The sequence below is a fragment of the Pempheris klunzingeri genome, chromosome 5, assembly GCF_042242105.1.
Source record: "Pempheris klunzingeri isolate RE-2024b chromosome 5, fPemKlu1.hap1, whole genome shotgun sequence".
NCBI classification, from domain to species: domain Eukaryota; kingdom Metazoa; phylum Chordata; class Actinopteri; order Acropomatiformes; family Pempheridae; genus Pempheris; species Pempheris klunzingeri.
The window spans coordinates 28,753,798-28,779,981 of record NC_092016.1 but is presented as its reverse complement, the minus strand read 5'-3'; the positions used below and the strand labels follow the sequence as shown (position 1 = coordinate 28,779,981).

Sequence of the window (26,184 nt, the reverse complement as noted above, 5' to 3'; positions counted from 1 at the left end):
CATATTCACAGACATTTTATTTTTGATTGAAATTACTTCACATCATAGTTGTTATTTTTCCTGTCGTAGATCTTTTGTATTTTTATTACAACAGCCACAGAGCAGCAGCAGCAGCAATAATAATAATAATAACCCAGCAGGAGAAGCAGATCAATGCAGAGAAAGACTGAAAAAGAGAGAGAAACATGATGGGCACATCTTTTCCTGCTGCCATAACAGATTTTACAACAAGGACTTATGGGAAATTTCAGTCTGTCAGATTTGTCAGGCTTTGCCACATCTGACCCTGTTCCTTCTGTAACAACTGTTAGGACACAGCGCTGCTGTACACAACATGGTAGAAACTCTATACAGTTTGTGTAGAATAAAAAACACCAGAGAGGAACCAGGATTGGAACTGAAAGCGACGCACAATGAGCTCCACAGGATATGGAGACATGACGGAATAGATGAGGCATTTCTATTCAATCATACATGTTCTACAGTTAAAAAAAAACAACAACAACAAAAGACAAAACTTCCATTATAATCTCGACATGCTGGCCTTCAGGCTGGACAAGTGGCAGATCATCTTGGCCTAAAAAACTGTGGGATGTGATCAGTTCCCCGATGACTGCCCACGTTTTAGGAATACTTTGACATTTTTAGTTTGACTTATGCTCAACAGATTTCATGCCATGTTAGATGAGGGGATTCATACCTGATCCATGTCTGAACATTAAATATGAAGCTACAGCCAGCAGCCAATTAGCTTAATTAATGTAATTAGCTTAGTTTAGTTTAGGGGAAATACAATAAAGTGTAAAAATAAAAAAAAAAAACCCCATTGTGGTTTATATGCAGTATTCCTTGGCTGAGCGCAGTGACTACCTGGACTCTGTGAGATTGCCAGGTGAAACTGTTTCCACCGTTGTATGCCATACAAACCAGATATATTAGGGGAATAAGTGACTTTTGCTGGCAGGACTATTTTGTTTCCTTTGAATAGAGACAGGCGAGCTGATTCCCCAGGGTTATAACCTAAGCTCAGCTAACCGGACGCTGACCGTAGCTTCATGTTAAATGACATTCACTGACATGACATTTACTATATACCAATCTTTTTTCTATTTTCCAAATGTCAAACTATCCTTTAAAACATTCAGACAATAGGGATAAAACAAAAGTACGGTTAAGTTACACTGAATGATTAGATCGCGAATATGTGGAACCAACAACTTAAAATGGTAAAACAGCGTGGTCCAGCTCTAATATGAATTCAAAGAAAATTCTTGAGGAAACAAGAGATATTTGCATTTGGTGATATGAAAATGGCCAAACCTGATTAGAACTGCTTAAATCTCAGCTAGGGACAGCTTCCGTCCCACAGTAACAGTACTGGTATTGGCTTTTTAGAAAATCAATGTCAATGTGCCTTGATTAAGGCTCATGGGTAGAACCATGGCAACAATAAATTAGAAAATAGTTGGATGGGATCTCTCCATTTCAGTCCTTAACCTCAGTAAGATAGTGATCAGACCCTTTATCATATTTCAAACCTTTTATAAAACAGAATTACAAAATAAGAATACCAGATTATGCAGCAACATATACATGCCAAAAAAAAACTAAACAACAAACAAAAATTGATTAAAGTGATCAAGTCAAAGACATTGGAAACTTTAAAGATATCATCAAAACATTATTTGATAGACTACAGTGCACTTTGTGTGAAAAAAGCAACCACACACATTAATATGAAGGCAACACCAGCCTCCCGACGAAGGGATGCCGAGAAAAATACAGAAAAGGATGAGGAAGAAAAACAGGGGGGGAAGTATTCAAAAATGGTTTAAAGAGAAGAAGGGAGAAGATGATAGACTATATACACTCATATATACATCATACAGGATATGAAAGAGAGCACAAGGTCCTAAAGCCATACCAAAAAATGGCCGTACACATACAGGCCAAACAGAAAACTGTCATGGCACCCAATAAATAGGAAACAAAGTATCTCATAGCGGACGGCATCCTGTCCTCTGCTGCAGCTTCTGCTTTAATTCAGCAACCATCCAGAGCATTCTGAAGGTTGACATGAATAAATAAAATGGATGGATGCAGTCAGAGCGAGGCTGACTGGAAAAAGGGTGTGAAATTTGACTTGTGTTTTTTAGGGCCACTGACACGAGATAAATCGATCCAAATCCGCATCTAGACAGAGGAAAAGGAGATTCTGACAGACTCGCAGTGTGTCAGGGGCAGTCACCACATTGTATGAAATGCTGCCACAATAAACAGGCAACATTTTGAGGGAATGTAGATGGGCAAATATGGCCGAAAGGTGCCTTTTCCAATCTTTTGTCCCTTATAGCCCACTGTGACAGAATATGTACAATAACTTTGTCCCATCCTCTGATGAGAATTATCATCCATACCACCTAAAAATGTCACCCATGTATTATGGTGTAATATAAATACAGCATAACAATTCCAAACAGGTGGTGTGACAGAGAAAAAGAGAACACGAGTTCAGAGATATGAACCCAAACAGTGTCAGTGTCTCTCCACAGGCACGTCACGACAGGTTCCACTTGAAACACCAATCAGTACTAAACCCACGCTCATGCTGGCCTGATTAAACGAGTGCACAAAACAAAAACTAAATTTGATGAAGACGTTTGGCAAGTGTCCTTTCTTCTTTTCTCATCTCAAACAGAACCAAAAAAAATAGCAGAAGATATGAAAATATACAACTCTCAGCTGGTGATGGGTCTTGTGTGCAGGTCCACTTTACAATTACTGTCCATTTCACAGGTCTACATTACCACCATGGCATGGTGCACAGAGATCCATGTATGGGCACCCTCTTGGTTGGCTTTTTATGTTATATGTTGCAAAAAAAAAAAAAAAGGGCCTGTGCACTTCATAACTGTCAGGACAAACTCCAGGAGAGACACACTAAAGGAGGTTTGAAAGAAACAACTTATAAATATTAGGCAGTCCCAGACCACCTGGCTACTGCTACACAACTGTCCTATTAGATAGAAATGGGAGATCATCAGTATGTACACTGAAAACAAATGAAAAAGGAACAAATGTTGCCATTGCTGTTAAACTTTCCCGCAGACCTCCCAAAATGGTTCTGAAATGTCATCACTGGGGTTATCTTCATATTTATGTTTTATATAGAAACACACGATATATGAAAGCACAGATGTCTGGAAAAATATGTTCATTCAAGTTGATAAAAACCTTTTTTTTCTCTTTTTTGTGTATGAACGTGTTGTGAATGAGGAATAGGCACAGTCTTGCAACTCTTCTTTTCTCGGAGGTAGCACCTCGTTTTCCCAGTGAAAGACTTGAAGAGACCGAAATTTGAACCTGATAACTGATAAGTCAAAGATCGAGTAAGGACTGAAGCGAGTGACAGTTCAACACGTCTGTTTGAAGAGCTACATTGTGAATCAGATCGGAGACGAACTGGAATGTGAGCTGCTGTGTCCAGCCTTCACTGCGCGAGGGCAGGAGAGAGAAAAAGAGAGGAAGGCTCCGAGGGCAGAGGGGCGATTCAGGTTTTTCCTCCTAACACAGACACACAGAGGTGGGGGGGGGGGAATGTCTGGAGAGCTAGATTTAGACTGAACATGAAAACTGAGAGACCATATATTGGCAGGGCAAAGCAAGAGAAAGGGAAAAGGGTCCCTTATGTCACAACATAGCGGGTCTTTGCAAGTCCTATGATCATTTCGGTAAAACAAGGCCCTCGGAACGTTGGAGGCAGAAGTAAGGGGAGCGGCACGGTCTATAAAGATTTCTCATTTAGAAAAAAAGTGATGCTGGCGCTAACTAAACGGTCCCTTCCTCGTGACACTACGGGGGTTTGGTGATGACATCTGAAGCTTCCCTTCTGACATAAATGTGTCAGAGATGTTCTGGTTACATCAGGTGATCCTCAAGCTGGCATGAAGTGAGTGTTCCTAGTCTAACGATGGAGAGGACATCACCACACAATTTTCGTGATATATATCTGAGCCTGTGTGCAGAGTGTGTGCATATGTTTTTGTGTGTGTATCCGGTTATGTGTGAGGGGAGTAAGAGCGAGGTCGATCACCAGGCCTCTGTGTACCTTACATCAACTTCTTTCAGGTTGGGCAGTTTGGCCTGCAGAGAAAACCAAGAGAAGGACAAACGGAAATGTTAGCTTATGTTAGCTGGTGAACATATCACCTATATATCCATGAGGCATTTAGACAGCAAGCAGAAATAGTTCCAATACTGACATGTCCAATACTGATACACCCAGCATGTTTGTGGCTCCCTAACAAATCTAAGACCAACGTCTACCTCTTCTTTTAGCTCTGTTTGGGTCTTGACCACCTCTTGAGAGAATTACCAGGCTTTTTAGCTTCTGAATGCACCACCGTGTTCTCGACTGTTTACTGGTGGGGAAGTAAAGAGCCTTTTTTTACCCCACACAGCCGCCTCCTGCTGCTGGAGATGGGGCTGATGGGAGCAGTAAAGCTGACGGCTATATGAAACCAGAACAATGAGCTGAAAGACTGTAAAGCTGAGAGGATCTATAAGCGACAACTTTCATATTTCACATCAAATCTTTTCTGAATATAAAACCATTGATTAGCGCAGCTGCATTAATCATTCTTTCATGACTGAAGAAGCTATACTGTGCTATTCATAAGCTATTTATGTGGAATTCAATGCTCGCCTGTGGATACATTTCCTATTTCTACATCATTAGGTCATTGGATAATGACCTAATGACTCTAAGTTTCTGAACTGAACTGAATTAGAATTGTACCAAGTGCCTCTAGTTTCCCTGTAATGACGACCAAATTATGCAGATAGTTCTTTTCAGGAAGGCAAGCAACATTAGGACACAGTGATCTGACAGACAGAAAGGGCCTGCTATGTATTTAGGCTTTTAGTGTGAATATTCTTATCGGTTTGTTTTCTTCACTAACTGATGTACCATGTAATGCATCTGACAACATAAGCATGAATGCAGATTTAAAAAAAATATAAATCCAAATTGCACGTTTTTTAAAAACCCAGTTTAGATGGATAGAGTCAACTATGTTCTTTTTTTCAAATCAACATTGTGCAAATGACCCATTTGCCTTGCAGTATTACCTTGAGGTCCTCATATGTGTCGGCTGTGAGCTTGGTGCTGTTCATATTCAGACTGCACAGACTCTTCATGGCTGAAAAAGGCAAAGAATCACAATTAGCCCAGATTCATTTATTCACTTGTTTTCTACTCAGCCATTCTTGAGATTGCTCATTCTCATTAAGCTTAGTTTCTGCACGAGTGCTTTCTACATAACACAGTCATTTGATTAATTTTGTGAGTGCTTTCTTACAACTGAGAGCCAGCAGACCAGCATCAGTGACGGGAGTCTCACACAGGTTCAACACCTGAAGACAGGCCAGATGCTCAGATAACAACCTCAACCCTGCATCCCCAAACTAAGGGAGGAGAAAAGAGAGAAAGGCATGACGTGTGTTAAACATCAGTTGGACCACTGGTGATTACTAGTGTGTGTGTTAGTGCTGTGCTCCTGTGTGTGAGTATACCTGTGTGGACCAGAGGTTGAGCTGTTTGAGTGAAGGCAGCTTGATGAGCTGCTCCGCACAGGCACTGGTGACATTGGTGAAGGCCAGGCTCAAGTTCTCCAAGTTCCCAAAAGAACCTGAACTCAAAAGGCGGGCCAGGTCCGCATCCTGCGGCATGTTTGAGAAAGAATTGTCAAATTTGAATAAGCAGGAGCACATTTTTTAATTCATTGCCAGCTAATTGATAAACTCTGTCTGTGTAGCAGTGACGTGTAATCTCACCGTGGACTTTGAGGGCAGAGTTAGCCGGGTGGGGCCTCCTTTTCTTTGCTGAGGAGAAGACAGAAAAAAAAAGATGGCGTCCAAAGCTTAATGATTTGCAGGTACCCTTTCAGACAGTAGATGGTGTGTGTGAGCAGCTGCATGCATGGCAATGGAACATGTGCACTTTCTACCAAAATACTGTTCACCTAATTTTTTAGATCTAATATTACCGTGTTGACATGATGTCACACATACTATTTCTCAATTTATATCTGAAGGGAAATCAAATCAGGAGCAGGGATAACAGAAGATGTCATGTTTGAATCCATGGGCACTTCAAAATGGCTCTTTCCTGCTTGTTCACTTGCATTTTAGAAAGATATTTTAATTTGAACTGCACAAAATAAAATACAATTTCAATGCAGAAAATAAATACAGAACTGGATCTCCTGGTAGAATAAACCTAATACGTATTTATGCACACACCTTCTTAAGTATTTCTTTATGTGCTATGTGTATGAGCTGTCTCTGTTTGTGGCTGAGTGTATACAGAGTGCACGCTACCCTGAACTACCTCCACATGTAAATGAAGCTCAGTTCTGCAGTATTTCAGACTTGGACTTGACTTTTAGTTCAATTAATGTTCAAAAAGGTTTATTAAGGTCATTTCACTAGTATCACACCTTGGAAATACTAAAGATTAAAGACGTTTTGTGTATATAGACAAAACAGTTAGAGTCCTAATCTTTTAAATCAAAAACTGTTAAGTCTGTTGTCCTAACATATGGATCCATTTACCATTTACTGGAAAAATTACAGAGCAAATCCTGAAATGATTTTATCAAAAATTAGGAAGACTCACAACAGGTACATCACAATCTGGGACTACAAGAGGATTTCACATTTCATATCTGCTAAATATCCTACACCGACAGTTAAGACTAAATACAAAGGTTCCAGGTTCACATCTGCCGGCAGGTTTGCGGTTTGAACTTTGAACCTTTCTGTGTGGAGTTTGCATGTTCTCCCCGTGCTTGTGTGGGCCACGAGGTTTTTTTTCTCCAGCTTCCTCCCACGTTCACCATGCAGGCTAGGTTGATTGGTGACTCAAAATTGCCAATAGGTGTGAATGTGACGTGTCTATGTATTGGCCCAGTGATTGACTGGCGACCCTCCACTTGCCCAATGGCCCTTGTGTGGATGGATGAACAGGGGTCTAAACGCTACGGATCTTTACATGATGTTTTGAGTGTTGATGTGCATTTTTGCAGGTTGGAGCTTACAAAAATCCTGTGACAGAAATCATCTGGTGCACCTGATATGTATCAGTTTTAGACACGTCTGCTTCCCCCTGATCATCAGGCTTTTGATTTTTATGTAAAACCATTTGTACCATGTACAATGAAAACAGTGCTTTCTGTTTATGATCCCATGAATACATGACGTACAACTCCGCTAACAGAACCTTGTGTTTTTTTCTCATCTTATCCAGGGAATGCTTGGTTCTTAACTTCTGAGGCTTTTAACAGTTGCTGTCAGCAGTGTGTTGACTTAAGTCACATGCATCACAGCTCACAAGAATTTGTACATAATGAGAAACTGGTGACTTGATTTGACTGCAGAGGCCTCTAGTCCACTAAGCTGGAACCAACAGTACAGCACCATGTTAAACTCAGTGCACCAACTGAAGTACTCAGTGTGTGTCTGTGTGTGTATGCGTATATTGGAGCAGTCACTCACAAGTTCTTTGAGCTCCCTCTGTCGGTCGCAGAGCTGCTCGTACATGCGAAGGCCCACCTGGGTGCTCTCCAGGGTGGAGATGATCTGCAGCTGGGTGTCTTTGTTCTCGATGATGTTGTACTCCAGCATCAGACACAGGATCTGGGCACACATGTAAAACACGTACATACTGTAAAAGAGCACTACGTTGATTTTATATGTGATGATCGGTTTGCTTCTTATGAGGAGAACTGCTCAGACTGTGAAATCAAATCTGACAAAACAAAAGCCCCACTAATCTCAGAGTGATGTCACCAGAGGTATCTCGCTTTGAGCCTGATGACTACAAATATACATTTATAATAAACCTTTGATGTAGGAAATGTAGAATCTATGGGGCTCTATCTGTGGGGCTTGACCCAGAATCAGAATCAGAATTACTTTAATAATCCCCAGGGGGAAATTTCTTTTTGTTACACAAAGCTCCAAAAGAATAAGAATAAACTTCAAACACAAAAGTAAAAAATATAAATTAAAAATTGTGTATTAAAAATTATCATTACAAATACTATAATAATATTATATATAATAATTATAAATGATATTACAAATAATGATACATGGGACAAGTATTTTGGCCTCTGCTGCTTTAATTTTGTCTCCCTTTGCTGTGCGAAAATGCTACAATACACATTTAAATTCAGTCAGTTTAAACTCTCTTTAATCAGCTGTGTTAATAGAACAAATACTGGAACTGAAGCGGCAACAATTAATAGATTGATCAACCAACAGAAGATTAATCTTCAACTATTTTGAAAGTAAAACTGCTAAACTGGTGTGCAGTCTCTCAAATGGTCACATCTGTTGGTTTTCTAAGCTCTCTGTGATGGTAAACCATCATATTTGCAGTTTGGAGTGGACAAAACAATCATTTTACAGACAAGTGAAGCTCTTGTCTATCGGCCACTATTTTCTGACGTTTTATAGATATGTGAGCACACGAAGCTTCACAGAAAACTACAATACCACTTATCAATGCATCAAGATAACGTAAGAAAATGAGAGACTGAAAGAGAATGTTTGGTGAAACTGGAATTAACAGAAACATGGATCCTACCTCCACCATGGTCTGGTTTCCACGCAGGGCCAGCAACATGCAGGGACCCAGCTTGTTTTCAGCCAGAGAGAGCAGGAACTTCTTGGTTTTATAGCAAGAGCCCATCAAGATGTGAACCTGGAAGAAATGCAGAGGAGGGGAGGTTTCAGTTGTTAGCAAACGCAAGCGCATATTAATTAGCACGCATTCATTGTTCAATTTGACTGTGCGTGTCCATGATCTCACCATACTGGCAAACAGCTCCCCATCATCATCGCAGGCCACACCTCCTGGACTGTAGAGTTGGAACCAGCCGTCTTTACCTGAACGCACACTGAGCAGGCAGGAATGAACCTGGAAAACAAACCAAACGCGGCACACGCGCAGATTTGTTGGTAAATTTCAAGAAAAATCATCCCTAAAAGCATTTGACTCTTCTTTAAGCTCTACCAGGTTGAAGCAGTGGTAAACATGCGCAAACGCACACTCACCTCCTGCCTCGGGTCCTCTGCGAACCTCTGAATAACATATTTCAATTCTCTATTAAGACAAAGAAAGCATTGAGACATAAATGTCAGGTTGTTTACAGACTGGAATCTAACTCAATCAGTGAAGAACAGTTTATGATGACTGAGTTACTTACTTTGTGAATTTGGCATGTGCAAGGGCCCTGGAGAGAGGGAAGACAAAGAGAGATGTGTGATGTTAGAGCCTGAAACACTGCTGAGCGCTGAGAAATATGACAAAACAATCATGTGTCTATCTGGAAAGTTTGATTTAATGCATGCTTTTCTAGCAATGTAACTCAGATGCGATGTTTCTGGAAATCAGTTTAACATATTTTGGAGTTCCCCTTAGTGGTACCTCTTACGGGGACATCAGGCTGATGACACAGTAGCACCACGTTACTCAGTAGATACAATCAACATGCTCAGATAAGTTTCAGAGGGAGTGCGGAGCTCATTATAACATTTTCAGCACATGCAAAGGACAGGAGTGAGTGAACTTCAAGAGACTGTTTGCTGCTTTAGATGATCCCTGTGTATGGAATCAATACAATTATATTAGCATTTGTAAGAGGGTAGCTGTGATGATACGGGCTATAAATCAGGTCAGGTCATAAATGAGAAAAGGACACTTCCATTCTAAACGAATTACAAATTACAAAATGATCAACAATCCTGTCTGTAAATCAGTCGCTTTAAATGATTTCCCTTAAATCCTCACGCTGCTTTCTGTATCAGCTTATTCCTTAAATGAAAAATATGAAGCTTACTTAGTGTGAGGTATTTTTTAGGGCTGTACTAAGACATCATAAGTGAGGTTGCTACATGTGTAGTTCACAATATTACAGATGTTAACCAGTGGCTCAATGTGCCATTCTTAGTATCTATGGAATCTAGATCTAGTAGAGTTTTAAAATACATTTGTAGAGGTTCACACATCCATCAAAAAAAATGATTTGTAATAATTAAGCACAGGGCGAGGAAGGTTCAAGTTAATGCTGTGTGTAATCTATTAAAGGAGCAAGAAACTGAGAAATACATACAATGATATTAATGGCAGGTCTAATTCTTGATTTTTTTAAAAAAAAAGAAATATAAATAGATGAATCACTTTGTAAATTAAAGGAATAGTTTTGACATTTTAGGAGTTGAGATGAGAAGGTCGATGCCACTTTCATGTCTGTATAGTAAATATGAAGCAACAGCCAGAAGCTGGATAAATCAGCTTAGCGTAAGGAAGACTGGAAACAAGGACAAACAGCTAGTGGATTAAGCAAATAAAGTATAACAACTAAGCTAAGCTGACTAACTGTCTCTGCAAACAAATTACTTTCCAAAGAAGTGACATCTATTTGCAAAACAGTCCAAACACTGAGCATACCAGTGTCAGTGTGTGTGTGTGCTTCTGCATTTGTGCACGCGCTGGTGTGACTCATTCTATCCTCAGGTATAGGGTGCTGGGGAGTATTGTTGCTTTTCCTAATGACGCCTGCAGTCAACGGCCAGGCAACAGTGGCGCAGGTGAGCAACAGGTGTGTCACAGTGTTGGAAGAAACAACAAGTCATCCACCAGTCAATGCTAATGAAACTCTGGGTTATCCAGCCAATTACAAATAAGGCTTGGAGCAACTTCTAGCCAATTAAAGTGGGCTCTCTGGAGAGAGAAAAGCTGCCTCTCCAGTTCATGACCCCCAGGAGGCGTGGTGATGTACCTCATCCACGTCACCAGCCGGGCCCCAACAGGACCCTCCTAGAAACATGTACACATCCCCAGAGACGGTCATGTGAGAAACTGGAAGAAAATGAGACAGTAGGGAGATAGAAAGGAGGAGGGCAGAAGGCGTTTTGTGTAGCACTGTAGAGTATATTATTATGGTTATGGCTGCGATGGTATTTAGCAACCAAGAGAGCTCTATTTTGCATTTTACCACAGCATTTACACAATGACAACTTTCCACTGAAACTCAGTATACTACTTCAACTACCGCTGGTACTACTTTTATGGTTTACATGACGACTATTACAACTTTCTAAGATCATTTCCCTCTGCCGGGTAAAAAAATCTTACCCTTTCTGTACACTTTCTATTTTCTTCCATTTGACACATGCACCTACGGTAACGATGTCTTACGTTTCGAGCACTGCACTGAAAGATGGGCGACCTACGCTAAGCACCGTGCCTCAAAACATCCCTTGTCGACACAGATGTTGGAGAGAAGCTGCTGCTGCTCTGCTAATGTGCTACTGTCACTGTAACTCAATGAACAGCCGTGTGTTCGAGGGGAAATCTAAAGGGCAGCTGCGGCCTCAGCGCTGGCCTTTCTGACCAGAGGTGTAGGTTTGGTTTTGTGTTGGTTTGGTTTGGTGATAACATGCCAAACATACATATAATCATATCATTCTTGAACCCTTTCTGCTGCATAATGAGTACTTCTACTTTTAGGTCAACTTTGCTGGTACAAATGTTGCACTTTAACTTTAGTAAGGTTTTGAAATCTGCATTTTCACTTGTAACAGAGTAATAACAAACTGTGGCATTACTGCTTTTACTCTAACACAGGCTCTAAATACTTCTCCCAGCATTGATTGTAAATTGAAAAACACGCAGAAGAGTTAACTTTTTGATACTTGTTTCATTTTTTGGACTCTTTTGCATCCCACACATACAAAACGTGGATACTCACTCTTTAGGGAAGGGGATGGGCTGAAGCAGGCTGGCCAGAGCAGGTCTCCAGTCATCGTAGTCCGACCTGACGGACCCAGACCGTGGTAAAAGAAAAGAAAAGAAAAGAGAGATGAAGAGAGTGAGTGCAACGACGTAAAGAGGAGGGTGTAGCCTGGATGAGTGAGGCTGGAGAACAAAAAGGCAGAGGAGCGGTTGAAACACGAGTATGTTGAGATGACGCACAACTACGGAACCGATTTAAAACAAATGAGAGCCGCATCACCTTACTTTGTTACAAATGCTACAAACGCACACTATCGCTTTTTAGTCCGTCCTGTTAACCGCACCTTCACCCCATCAGAGGGACACGTGGACGTAACTGTTGCTCCACTTTCACACTGTGTAATCAGCACCGGGGCTCATACATTCATTCAGTCAAGGCTCCATTTATACTGATCGGATCATCAGGCATTCACACACTCCCACAACGTCACTTTTAACAAACTAGGTCACGTCCTGGTTAGTTGACATATAATTTCTGTGATGAAACTGGTTTGAAGTTTATAGAAGTTTAGGGTGGCTTCAAGACACAGATAATTGCTTAAATGTATTGGGTAGAAAGTGTTCAACTTGAGAAAGTGTCATCCCTGTTAACGCCGAGTACAGAATTAGCTATTTGCATGTAGTCATCAAGTCAGAGGCCTAGATCTGAATAATTGGTGTATAGTTTTGCACAGAAACTGATGGAAAAGGAGGACTGGTTTCAGCTAATCAACAGAGCTATTAGAGTTATGGTATTGTCTGAGATTTTGGGAATATGTCACGTTTTACCCATATGAGTCATATGAGATGATTAATATGAATGTCATGTCAGAGGTGGGTCCAGGACATGTTAAGCCTAGCTTATCTGGATGGAAGACCTGAACTTCTTATCTGACTCTGGGAGTGCTTTCAACAATGCTGGATTGTTCAGCGGTAGTGCCAGTAGGAGAATGTAAACTCACAGCATCTTGAGAATGAGAGCGAAACAGCCCAGCACTCGGTCTGCCTGTGCTGGCAGCTGGATGGACAGAGTGTTGACGGCCGGGCTGACCATCAGACAGTCGATGAGGTTGGGCTCGCTGTCACCCCCCGACGGCCCGTCCTTCCGCCTGGCGTTGGTGGAGTTGTTGTTTCGCTCCAGCTCCACGAGGATCTCGCTGGAGTTGACCACAGGGGGGGAGGAGAGGGGCAGGGAGGGTGTTGGGGAAGCGATGGGAATGGATGGGGCGGGGTTTGAGGGGGCTGGGGGAGGTGGCTGAGGAGGACTGGGATTGGAGGAGAGGGGGAGGAGGGTTCCGGGAGGTGGCGTAGGAGGCTCGGGGCGCAGGAGGCGGAGTGGCATCGGGGGCTTGCGGTCGTTCTGCTGGCAGCCGTTTCTGATCTCTTTCAGGCTGGGGGAGTTGTCTCGACTGCAGGGAGGGAGACGGGAAATAGGGGGAGAGGTGACTAGACCATATACAAAACCTATACTTGGGACATTAAGGGAGTCAAAGTACAGCAGCTATGTCAATGAAAGCGTAAGCAAGAGGCATAAAGATAATTCCATGAGGGGAAAGAGAACAGAGGTGCGATGTGAGAACCAGGTGTCACAGTGATGGTTATTTAGTGCACTTGAGTTTTGGAAAAATCAGCTAAGAATGTTCCTCTCTGGGGAAAAGGAAGCTAAGGGGATGGTACTAATTAGTTAAGATAGACTATGTCATACATCTGCAGTCAACAAAACGCCCCAATGGAATATATTAGAAAGAAACACAACTATTTACATGTGGAAATATAAAGCATGCATGCTTCATGGGCTGCAATTTTCTTTTAGTTATTGGAAAACTGCTTTTTTTTTTTTTAAATTGTTTCATTCAACTATGAAGGAACACACGGAATTATGTAGGAAACAAAAATGTGTTAAACAAACGAGAATGTTTTATTTTTTGTGCCTTGTCAAGAGTTAACTCGTGGAAGTTCTTGCCTTCTTAAGAAGTTTTAAGTTTGAGACCATCCGTGTGGTGTCAGGGCAGGGTGGGTGCACAGTTCGATACAGTGCACCCAATCGATATTCGATTACTGTTCTAATCCATATAACCAGAAGTAAAAAGAAATGACAGACCATCATTGCTTTATGACATGAAGGTCAGCCAGTCCAGACAGAGGCTACATTTAAATATTATAAGCTAACTACAACTAGGATTTATTGCAGGGCTGTTATATCATATTATATTTGGATTAGAATAAGAATATCCAGTATCAGATGGTATCAGGTAGCTGTAGCTTGTCTAGCAATCCATGCTGCTGGCCTTAAGGCCCAACAGATCTGAACTGCTAAAACTGCAGCAGTCAGATAAAGAAGATGTCCAGACACAAGTGGAAAGGTAAGTGGACAAGCTGAGGGAAAGGCAAAGACTGACAAGATCAAATATGACAGCGGTGAGGCAAACCAAGAGTTTACCAACTACCAAGTGTGTGCATGTGTGGATGTGGATAACTGACCTGTTGATGAACTCTTCATAACAGGAATAAATGGCAGCGAGACACACTGCCACCAGGTTTGGCAGGACACGTGGGTGAGGGCATTGCCCTGTTGGCCCGTGCATGCTGCAATGATACAGGTAAAGGTTAGACCCCATAGTCCTAACTATCAGCAGCATCAGCATCTGTCACCTAATGCTGTTTTAGGTATTTCAGGCTGTACATTTTAATGGTGAGTCTACATGTTTTTCTACTAAGTTTGGGTATGACACTGTTCAAATAAATGAATAAATACAAATACAAATATATAAATCTAAATATAAAGAATGAAATATGACAAAATATCAGCAGGCATCAAAATACACTCAACTCTTCCGCTGTTTACACTTGATCACACGTCTAAATCTAATCTGACAGGGCATTAACAATTTTACATGGCCTTTTCATGTATGCTGCGGTGCAGTTTCTTACCTGTGGACGAACTTCTTGACGACCTCCATCCCAGCATTCAGCTCGTTAAGTGCCAGGATGTACTCCTGAGTGAAGAGACGCAGTCGAGGGCACTTTCCAAAATCCTGCCAAAGGGCAGCAACAAGCACAGAGTTTAATTTAAATGTGTGTATATATATATATAAATACACTACTCACAAAAAGTTAGGGATATTCGACTTTCAGGTGAAATATATGGAAAATGTAAAAAGTGAATGCTACAGTGATATTATATCATGAAAGTAGGACATTTAAGTAGAAGCATGCAATGGTCATTTTATTCATCTTAAACAATTTATTTGAAGAAAATCTAACAACAGTGGTAGGTATACCACAACAAAACATTTTCAGTGTCTCAATAAATTGGGATGTGGCCAAAGGACGTCCACTCCTCTCCTTTCTGTGACTCTTCCAGTCTCTGTATCACTGTTCCAACCTCCTGATGACACTCTGTGACCCTCTAAGCTCAGTGAGCATTTTAGGTTCATCCTGAGATTTCACTTGAAAGCTGAATATCCCTGACTTTTTGTGAGTATATATGTACATATATATACGAAACATGAGAGTTGTCTAGTGTGGACCTTTTACTAAATGGAAACCTAATTACCTAATTGTCCTCCCTACTACTGAATGATCTGAGCATCTCACCATGTTATGTTTGAGGATTCTCTGGACCACAGGAGTGAACACTTCAATCACGACCATGGACCGCGGCCGCTCCCGGCAGTGCTACAACATACGGGGACGAAGAGCAACAGGGAGCACTTTTAAATGCTTGAAACATAAGGCGAACCATATCTTTACTACAGAAACTATGTACGTGTTCAGTGTTTTCTATTTTGAGAGATGTTATAACTATAGTATATGATCTCACCTTACAGAAGAACTCACATAGGTCAGGTGGTGGGTGGTTGTTTTCCAGGAGAGGAGAGATGGCCTGAATATCCACACACACACACACACACACACACACACACACGCGCGCACACATGAATATTTCCATATCCTATCTCTTATTTACCCTGGCTGTGAGCCAACAGTATGGATCTGGGCAGCAGGTGAACCACACACACATAAAAACCTCTCTCACCACACAAACTCTTCTGTTTATGACACATGCCACCGTATGGGCAGCGACAGCAACAATCCAAAACACAGAAATGCTCAAGTGTAACATGAACACACACATGAGGACAATCTACATTTTTCTTCAGTTGAAAGACCAAAACAACAACAAGAGGCCAGACTGGATGTTAGATTACGGATGTTAATTACAGCCAAACATCAAATATCAGTTCACGCTCACCAAAATGATGTTCTCATGATCCTGAGTGCTGAGATTAGAGTTCTGTGAGGAAGAAAGGAAAAGAAAAAGAAGTTTAGGGAAGGACTAAATGGATGACATGTATATGTATATATGCAGAGATCTGCTACCTCAGCCAGCAGGGTGGAGATGATGTGCAGCGGAGCCTGGTGGATGGACTCGTCCTGCAGTGGAGAGGTCAGCGCCATGTCCACTAATGCTCTGATCTCCTTCAAAACCACGTCCCAGCGACTCGGGTTGTTCAGGACCTTGCGGTACTTGTAGATCTTTTTCTGTAAGGAACCCCAATGCAAACGCCCCACAGTGACTACCTAGCGAGCATTTGGAATATCGTTATTTTCCGTAGCTGCTGCCTTCATTATTCTGTAAAACCAGCTCTTCAATACCTCTGACATGTTGCCGTGTCTCTAATGCTTGTTGTGTTGACATGGAAATGTATTATTCAAAGTGACGCAGTGAAAACACACAAGCAGGGAATCTTTGTGGAGAATCATAGCTGGAAAGTCTACGTATGGGCAGCGCTTTCTACGTGACAGCTTTGTGATTATTGCCTGAGAATCAAAGACCAACATTTTTTAAATTATGGGAGGTAACTGTGAGCTCTACCTCGCTGAACTACTTCTGGCATACTTCCTTTTATAGCTTTATTTAGCTCAGTCAGCATAGCGTGGCTCCAGCACTGGCAGGTTTAGAGGTCTGATCCTCAAAAAGGTCTGGAAGGTGCCATAAAATGGCTTATCAGACTGTGACATTTGGAACACAACAAAAACCCTAATTTTGGTGTTTCAACATAATCCTTGTGCAATAAATCAGTGTGTGTGGTAACTCTTAGACTACTAAAGTCTAACTCTAGACAGCTGAACTACAGTACAGTGCTGAGCGTGTCTGTGAGGTAGACAGGCGTCGGTGTGATGCTTTCCTGGAGCGAATGAAAGATCAATTAAGTAACAGTAACCTTACCTTCCACTGCAGCGAGTGAAACCACTGGTCCCTCAAGTAGCTGTTTGCAGCCTGTAGCAACACACAGACACACACACACACAAACATACACACACCCATGCAGAGTGACAAAGGATCTGTTAAAAGTGATCTCAGGTAATAGAAAGCAACGCTGCAAACAAGGATTTCATGGAATTGGCTTGTAGTCAACTACATTGAATGAGGCAAGAAATATTTTTACATCTTTGTAAGAGGTTAAAGTTTCATGTTTTGTAACAATGTAAGTCACCATTAGTTTAAAAGAGTGTTCTAAAATCATTTTCTATAGTCCTACTTACGGCATATTCATCAAATCCAATTTCAAGATACATTATACTTCTTAAAGTCTTGACATTTACAGTTGCAGACATTATCAGCAGGGTTCTGACTGACTAAATGCAGCCTGATTCCTATCATCGGTCAACCAATCAATCAGTTAGTTACTGCGTTCAGTACTCATAAACTCAGTGTAGTGATTTCAGTTTTAAACTGCCCTGTCAGTTTCTGCTGTGAAGATGTAGCATTAGCTACAAGAAAATGTGCAGTTACTGGACACAAAGCACAAACTGAGTGTTGTCACTGCTCACCAAAGAAAAAGTAGACTCAACGGGCATGGGTGGATTTTCACAGGAGAAACATTAAGCTGCACTCAAACATATTTTCATATATTAACACAAATGTAGGTGCTCCGTCTCCGAATGTTTCTAAACTCTGATTAATGTAGTAGTAGTAGTAGTAATACGTGTCACATTTCTGCAGCTGAGACCCACCTGTTACAAACAGAACAGAAGAGCAACAGACAAAATAAAAAAAAATTAAATAAAATAAACTCTTTACAATATACAAGAAGCCTTCCCTGAGCTCCCTCTTGTAGTGCCATGCTAACCTTGTAACATGAAGGTAAGAAACATCTTGGGCTGCGTCCATTCATCCTATGCCAGGCTGACACTTCTATTTTAGATCACAGAGGTACCTGAATGCAGCCAATCTGACCATATTCACATCTCAGGAATTGCTTTCAAAAACATGAAATTATTAAATGTACAGAGTGATTAGCAGTAATTGCCCTCTTACTCTCTAAACACAGCAACTAAAATGGCTTGTGCTTCAAACCAAGATAGATTAGATCATCAGGTTACAACTGACTGACATCTATTGTTGCTCAGTCTTCTTGCTTTCAGGCTTAGACACAGGATCAGGCACTGAAGCGATGCTGTCTTCCCATTTACTGCCTGTTAGCGTGTTCCAATGTTTGTCCAACAGTAAAATAATTGATCGCCAGCAAAATAAAGTGCAGTGACTTTAAGGTCGGACCAGTCAAGGTGCCGAGAGCATTTGGAGGTTTAGAAGTGCGTGCTAGAAGGAACAGTGTGTTCAGTACTGCACGTAGCTTCTTGTTTTCAATGAGATAGAGGACAAAAGATTCATTTGTATGTGCTACTGTGAAGGAGTTTAAATGTTTTGGGATAATATTCTTACAACAGATTAAAATTGTGTCAACTGGTCTCTTCATTTTAGTCTGCTTGAAGTGATGCTCCAGCAAATAAGTCTAAATTCCACCATTTGAGAGAAGGGCACGCACTTACTAAGTAACTACAACTACTACATACACATTTAGAATAAATAAACTGTTGAGCACTTGGTTTGCTATGGCCCAAAGCAGTATGTTGGCAGGTTGGGATTTCAGTGTTCGCTCTGCTTCACGGTTTTCAGGTTGACTTACTATCTTGATCTCTGCCATCTTAATTTTTCCATGACTTAAACAACACACAGCAGGAACCCTAACTGATCCTCTGAATAGGAGCCAGTGGAGCTTTTCCTTCAAAGCACAAACTGGATCTGCCTGCTCCAAACAGCTGGCAGCAGGCATCAGCAAACACAGCTGAGGAGGTGGGTGCACACTGTTGACCCCACCACACACACAATGGGCTGAATTGTATATCAGAGGTAATTGGGCTGGGCAACAGCATGGCAGTGGATGGCTCTGGTTAATGTGGAGATGAATGTTTCCCAAGAATTCAGAATTTCAGTCTCTCAGAGTGCTGCACATGGTGTAAGGTGTCCAATGCAGGTTCTAGTGCTGTCTTGAGTCTAAAACATTACACCCACCAAACTAAGCAGCCCAATCTATATCTTTTTGGTGAAACTGAAAATGAATATCAACCAAAAATCTACTTGTGTAAAAACATCCCAACAGAGCAATCAGGACCAAAGGCCACAGGCCACTGACCAAATAGTGGTCCGTCATCAGGCAATGTTCTACTTTGGCCCCACACATTTGATCTGTTTGTACAAGTGGGTTCAGAAGCTTTTGTGATCCTTATGTACACTGTTGCCCATAAAGTTGGAATAGTTGTTCAATACCCCCAATTTAGTTAAAGCCTGAATCCACGTCTGCAAAGGTTCATTGTGGTTTAAGTTTCACTGTGATGTGTTTGTAAGAGTTTGATCAATAAAGTTGAGAAGATATAAACTTTATTTATCAAGAATAAATCACATTGTCACAATCATTTCACGAGAAGAGGTAAAAAACATTTTATTCCAACTTTATGGGCAATAGTGTAGTAAATACAATAACTTTGCCAGAGTTCCGCATTTGATGAACTGATGTCACTTCCATGAACATTAATGAACCAGATTACACTGGCTGTTTGTTTTTGTGTCCTGCTGCTGCTGTTGCAGTGGTGACACACCAAGGGAATGTTATGACAAGAAACATATGCCATTAATTGGTAACGTTAAACATACATGAAGTTCTATTTTTGTAATTATTGAAATACTGCGTGTCATGTGACAGGGTTCAATCAAACTAATCTGATTGGAGTAATGAACTGTCCGAAACTTGTCAGCATCCTGTCTTGTGCCTATACCTATCGAAACTACATTAATGTCAAGGTAGTTTACCGTTTTGTGAAATTGTCTCTAATTTATTCCAAGCCTGTGTGAGTCCAACTTGTAACCACAGCTGAATGTTTGTGTAAAATGATCTGGTAAAACTTAGTAGATATATAGCCGCTGGCTTATTTGTACTATAACTGCAGCCACATTCATTACCTGCAGCAGGACAGTGCCACCAGGGAAGCTGAGCTGGACGCAGTACTTCGGTGCATTGTCCCATGAGAGGAGCTGCAGGTCCTCTATGGAGCTGTAGGACAATGACGTCTCCATGTAACCAGTGGGCTGGAGAGATGAGAGAAAGCCAGAGGTTATTAGTCAGCCACTGTAACATTTACAGTACATACTGTATAGACAGAGCTAGAGGAGGAAAAGGCATTTATTTTTACTGGCATTCAGCTGGAAAGACAAAAAGAAACATATCCTGGGCTAACCTGCCCTGGGTAAACACAAGGCCAAACAAAGCCTACAAATATAGCAGAATGGCAAACACTGTTACACAGTGCATAGAGTAGTCTTTATCAGCTGTGGTGACATTTGATGTAGCTCCAAGTGAATAGTCATTGAATGCTAAAATATAGTGGAAAATCAATTTAGCAAAAGCCATTAATCACAAAATTACACAAACATCACCTAGAAAGACAATGTTATGTAGCTTTGAGTCAACACAGAAACACACACAGAAAACTTTGCATGATGCCATACACAGTTCTGATCCCGGTCTCACCACCGAAAGAGCTGGAAGCAGATGCAACTGAGTAACAGGCCACAACCTGTTTGCTAGTCTCAAAATGATTACAGAAACGCTGACAAATTACCACAAGTTTCCGGAGTCAGGAACAGAAGAGTCTTTAGAGAGAAGTGGGGGGTGGAGAGAAAAAAAGAGTCGAAGCAGATAAAAATAACAAGGCCGACTGAAAACCACAAAGAAACTGAGCCTGTATATTTTCTAACTCCCAGGAGAAGTCTGAAGAGAGATGTTTAAGGCTACTGTGCGTCTAGAAAAGACGTGCGTCTGTCAGTAAGGCAGAAATACCAGTAAATTAATCACCAGTTGATTTCCCAGACATTAGCGTCACTCTATGACTTAGTACCAATTACTGTTGATGGAGGACTATATTCCACACAAATGGGTCCTGCTGACGTCATCTGCAGTGGCTTTTGCTACACCCTGATTAGGCAGCAATGCTTTCTGGCATTTATCAATTTGAATGTAGGAAATTTCAGCTTAATGCAACTATCAAAATGTTGGCGGACCACAGTATTGTACTGAGGAGTTCTGGGAGCTGAATTCTGTACTTGTGTTCCATTCTATTCTATCAGATATACACAGACTTGATACTTAACGGTCTGATTATCTATTTTCAAGTGTGACACCAAGTAACAGATTATGGCAGCAGGGATTAAAGGAGATGTGTAAACAAGTTAATCAGTGGATCTTAAAGACAGCGTATTTAAAACAGAATGAGTACACTGAGGCATATCATGTTTCAACAGTTTGGTGTCTGCAAACAGACATTTCTTGTGGGAGAAAGATGATGACGCACCAAGTTTCCACCAGGTAAAAAGTAAAATAGAAAAAAACATGTACTGGGTGTCTTGGAGAGATGTGAACAAAGTTTTTGTTGACTTTTCCCTAGCTGAGAAGATGACTAGCTTAGCACAAAGACTAGAAACATGGGGAAACAGCTAGCTTGGCATCTTAAAAATATGACTCTGGTACCTCTAAAAGTAACTAATGAGAATATTGTATCTAATTTGTTTTTATCCGCACACAAACAAGTATTTAAAGATGGCAAATCGTGATTGTGTTGTCTGAATGCTATAACTATTGTCATGAAATCACTTTTGGTGGAATTCTGTCTTGTTTCCTATATGTACAATTATAACCATTGCACCCATTGCAAATTAAGTGTGTTGGCAAAATGTACAAACTTTCAGCTGTGTTCAATGAACAACTCAAACAAGAACAATTGAAATAGCTTGAAACATTATGCCACTTTTAATGACTACTGCAGTCTCAAAATGATTCAACCCCCTCTTGACGAGCATCTTTATCTTTAGAGCACTCTTTTGCTGTTATGACTTGCTGCAAAGGGGATGCACAGCCAGACACCAGGTTCTGACAGTGTTCCTGAGGAATCTGAGCCCATTTCTCAAGGGCAACAGCCCCCAGCTCTCTAATATTTTTTGGTTTGTGTGCTGCAACTGCCTTCTTCAAATCCATCCATCCATCCATTTTCTATACCGCTTATCCGTCAGGGTCGCGGGGGGAGCTGGAGCCTATCCCAGCTGACTTTGGGCGAGAGGCGGGGTACGCCCTGGACTGGTCGCCAGCCAATTGCAGGGCCACATACAGACAGACAACCACTCACTCTCACACTCACACCTACGGGCAATTTTAGAGTTACCAATTTACCTAATGTGCATGTCTTTGGATTGTGGGAGGAAGCCGGAGTACCCGGAGAGAACCCACGTTAGCATGGGGAGAACATGCAAACTCCACACAGAAACACCCTGGGTTCAAACCGGGATTGCTGTGAGGCAACAGTGCTAACCACAGCAACACCATGCTGCCCCCTTCTTCAAATCCCCCCAGAAATTTTCTATAGGATTCAAGTCAGGCGACTGTGACAGCCACTAGTATCTTCCAGGACTTTTTCTGCCAAGCCTTGGTGGACTTTGAGGTTTGCTTGGGATCATTGACCTGTTGGAAGGTCCAATGATGCCCAAGATTCAGCCTCCTCAAAGATATTTTCTCCAAGGATTTCCTGATACTTGATTGAATCCATCTTGCCCTCCAAACGCTGCAGGTTTCCAGAGCCAGAGGAAGCAAATCAGCCCCAGAGCATCACTGAGCCACCGTCATGCTTCACTGTAGGCAGGCTGTTCTTCTCAGCGTATGCCTCCTCCTTCTTCCTCCAGACATACCGCTGATCTATAGACCTGAAAAGTTCCAGTTTTGTTTCATCGCTCCACAGAACAGAACCCAAAAACTTCTGTGACTTATTTATATGGTTTCAAGCATATTAGAGCTGAATTGTCTTGTGCTTTTGGGTCAGTAATGGTGTACGTCTTGGAGTTCAAGCATGGAGGCCCTCAGCATTTAGCATGCGGTTCACTGTAGAAACTGGTTTCAGCTGTTGATAGCTTCCTCTTTCTGCCACATCCAGGTAGTGTAGCCTGTGTTCCTTTAGCTTTGAACTTGTGAACTATGCTCTGCAGTATCTCTAGGAGCATTCAGTGCATTTGCTATCTTTTTGTATCCTTCTCCTTGTTTGTGCAAGACAATGATCACCACTCTTAACTATTTGGAAAATTCTTTTGACTTACTCATATTTCTAACATGCAACCAAACATCAAACATCCCTAGCCAGTCCAGGTATTTGATGTGTTCTATCTCAAGCACCATTCCAAGTTCCATCAGGTGTGCTTGAGACAACACCTGATTTGCAAACGAGTGCTCTTATGAAGGATTCTACTCAGGGCGCTGAAGATTTTGAGACCGCAGTAGTCATTAAAAGTGGCATATTGTGTTGAATTTGGAGAAACCGCCTGTAATAATGAGGAATGGGCTCAGATTCCTCAGGAACGCTGTCAGAACCTGGCGTCTGGCTGTGCATCAGGGTTTCAGCAGGTCATAACAGCAAATGGGTGTCTATTAAGTACTTAAGGTGCTTATCAAGATGGGATTTGAATAATTTAGAGACTGCATTAGTCATTATGTACAAGTGGCATAGTGTGTTGAATCTGAAGAGAACACCTGCAATATTATTTGTGTTGACCTATTTAAATTGTTCTTGTCTGAGCTGTTCTTTGAACACAGGTGAAGGTTTGTACATTTTGCCAACAAACATAATTTGCAATAGGGGTTGAAGAATTTCGATGGGCAGTGTTTTCTTTATCTATGCATTTTTCAACACAGACTTGAAAAGATGGCAACGTCTCCTTTAAGTGTCAAAAAATGAGAGAGCTTTACGCAAAATTCTGAAAGGCTTTCTTGGACAGTCTGAACAAAATGTCTCATCGTATCCGATTTAGAAAATATAAGTTCTTTGGTAAAATATGTTGCTGAAGTCCATGATACCAATGTAAATACAGAGTATCCATCACATAAAAGGTAGACATCCAGATAATTAACTCATTAAAATATAGCCAGTGTCTCAGTAAAACAGGCCTCCACCGCCTCCTTCTTCTTCTGCTGGAAGATTCCAGACAGATGGAAAGGTTGTCTCTGGTCTCCTCCAGCGCACACATCCACGGTCGTGGCTCCACTCAACACAAACACATCTGAGCAGTTACATGGAAGCAGCAGCAAATGCCTGCCCTTGCCTTGGCGTCTCTCTGCAGTGGAGTCGAGCAGACAGGTGGTTCTCTTTATCTGCATCCATCTCACTCTCTACAGAGCAAACAGGCAGCCTCCTCCTCCCTTCCCCCTGCTGCCGAACAAACACACTATTCCTTTATTTACACCTCCATCCACAGCTGATAGAGCGAGCTAGCTCTTCTGTCTCACCCCCCTACACATACACATACACACACACACACACATACACTCACCCTATACAGGATTCTCATTACTGACGTCCATTGCAAATATTGGTTCTGGGCGAGATGTCTCATTTCCTTGGAAGAGCAAACGTAATCTGTCTGTCTGTCTGTCTGTCTGTCGCTCTGTCTTTCTGTCTGCCTGTATGCTGTTGTGTTTTTGATTAAGTTTCACTTGAGTTTTTGCACAAACCACACAACAAGGGGAACTGCAAAATAAAGAGCAGAATATGAAATTGTGGGCTGTAGGAGGAGATAAATGGTGATTTTGAATAGGCAGAGGTAGAGCAGAATGGAGACAAACAGAAGGGGCTTCAATTTTCTGATAACCAGCCGAGGTTACCATAGATACTCCATCCTGCACAAGAACACGTATTGATTGCCTGCCTCCCGCTACCTTCCTCTCTGTGTCTCATCCTATATGACTGTTCTTTCTCTCTTTCTCTTTCCTGTTTCATTGCTCCAAGTCCTCTCCTTTCCTCCTTTTACTCTTTATGTTCTGCTTTTCATCGTGGACGAGGGCTGGAGGAGGCTACAGCTCCTCTTGTCTCATCTCTTCGCTGCTGTGTTGCCATAGAAACAAGGGGATGGAGATGTATGTTTTTGTTTTTTTTTGTTTCCACGAAGAAGCAGACAGGGAGGAATGATGAGAGGAAAAAAAGAAAGGCAGGAAGAAAAATAAAGAAAGCATGGCCTGTGCACTGTGTTCTCAAAAACTCAACACAACAGTGCTGATCATACCACATCACTACAAGAAACAATGTGGGGACATTATTCTGGACACACGAAGCAACTGCATCACTGTTGGGTAAAAAAACTTTTAGCTTCAAAATGTCAACTTTTATAGAGATTTTCATCCTTCAGCTGATGTGAAGTCATTTGACAGTCTTTTTGTATGTTTTACACTATTTACTACAAATTATATTTAGCATCACATATCATTGCAAACCATTTCTCAAAGTGTGAATTGTAACTTGCATGTGTATTCATCAACTTTCCATGCTTCCATTCATTTCATAACAGTGAGAATGAGGCACACAATTACAGTGTGTGTCTTGAAACTTGGCTCTGATGAGCCACACACCTGAATGAACACTTTATCTGCTCTCAGTGTTTCCATTGTTACAGTGTTGTCGCATGTTAAGTAAAAACTGTGAGTCAGTTTGTATATGAATTGACTGACATGAATATTAGTGTGTGTGTTTTAGATATTTTATCGAGCAGAAATGATAGTTCCTGTTTGTCAAACCACAGCTGAACTGTAGTGGAAACAGCAGAGACTCTTATCAGGTGTTTTAAGTCCTGCTGCCTTCCTTGAATAACAGACACAGTATTAGCAATGTTGAGACTGTACTGTGAAATAAGGTGTATTATTTCTTGTTTAATTCAGAGAGGGGTTGAGATTGGACATCAAAGGTGCTTCTTTCTATCTTTTCATTGTTCTTGTTTTCATTTGATTACCCTTTCCTTCTGCCCTTATCTGCTCCTTCCTTTCTTTCTCTCTTAAGAGTTTTTCAATATTCTGTCTTGTCCATCTCTCCTCTCTCTCTCTCTCTCCCTTCCTTCCATCCCTCTTGGTTTCATTAGCTGCAGTCCTTCTTACCATTTCTGTTTTCCTCCAACCCTCTTTTATTACTCTTCTGCT

At 41.4% G+C, this 26,184-nt stretch overlaps 1 protein-coding gene across 1 annotated transcript in view; it reads right to left on the bottom strand.

Moving 5' to 3' along the window:
- The window catches only part of cmip (c-Maf inducing protein), a 38,388-nt gene continuing 12,204 nt past the window's right edge, over positions 1 to 26,184 (bottom strand). The window contains exons 2-21 of the mRNA XM_070830262.1: positions 20,151 to 20,276; positions 17,079 to 17,129; positions 16,229 to 16,390; positions 16,101 to 16,142; positions 15,669 to 15,731; positions 15,443 to 15,523; positions 14,777 to 14,880; positions 14,327 to 14,431; positions 12,808 to 13,254; positions 11,823 to 11,888; positions 9,276 to 9,302; positions 9,124 to 9,172; positions 8,879 to 8,986; positions 8,654 to 8,770; positions 7,558 to 7,698; positions 5,836 to 5,883; positions 5,575 to 5,721; positions 5,361 to 5,466; positions 5,131 to 5,201; positions 1 to 4,143 (exon numbers count right to left, since the gene is read on the bottom strand). Coding sequence (XP_070686363.1) covers positions 4,090 to 4,143; positions 5,131 to 5,201; positions 5,361 to 5,466; positions 5,575 to 5,721; positions 5,836 to 5,883; positions 7,558 to 7,698; positions 8,654 to 8,770; positions 8,879 to 8,986; positions 9,124 to 9,172; positions 9,276 to 9,302; positions 11,823 to 11,888; positions 12,808 to 13,254; positions 14,327 to 14,431; positions 14,777 to 14,880; positions 15,443 to 15,523; positions 15,669 to 15,731; positions 16,101 to 16,142; positions 16,229 to 16,390; positions 17,079 to 17,129; positions 20,151 to 20,276 — 2,115 coding nt within the window. The 3' untranslated portion in view covers positions 1 to 4,089. The remainder of the gene's footprint in view (positions 4,144 to 5,130; positions 5,202 to 5,360; positions 5,467 to 5,574; positions 5,722 to 5,835; positions 5,884 to 7,557; positions 7,699 to 8,653; positions 8,771 to 8,878; positions 8,987 to 9,123; positions 9,173 to 9,275; positions 9,303 to 11,822; positions 11,889 to 12,807; positions 13,255 to 14,326; positions 14,432 to 14,776; positions 14,881 to 15,442; positions 15,524 to 15,668; positions 15,732 to 16,100; positions 16,143 to 16,228; positions 16,391 to 17,078; positions 17,130 to 20,150; positions 20,277 to 26,184) is intronic.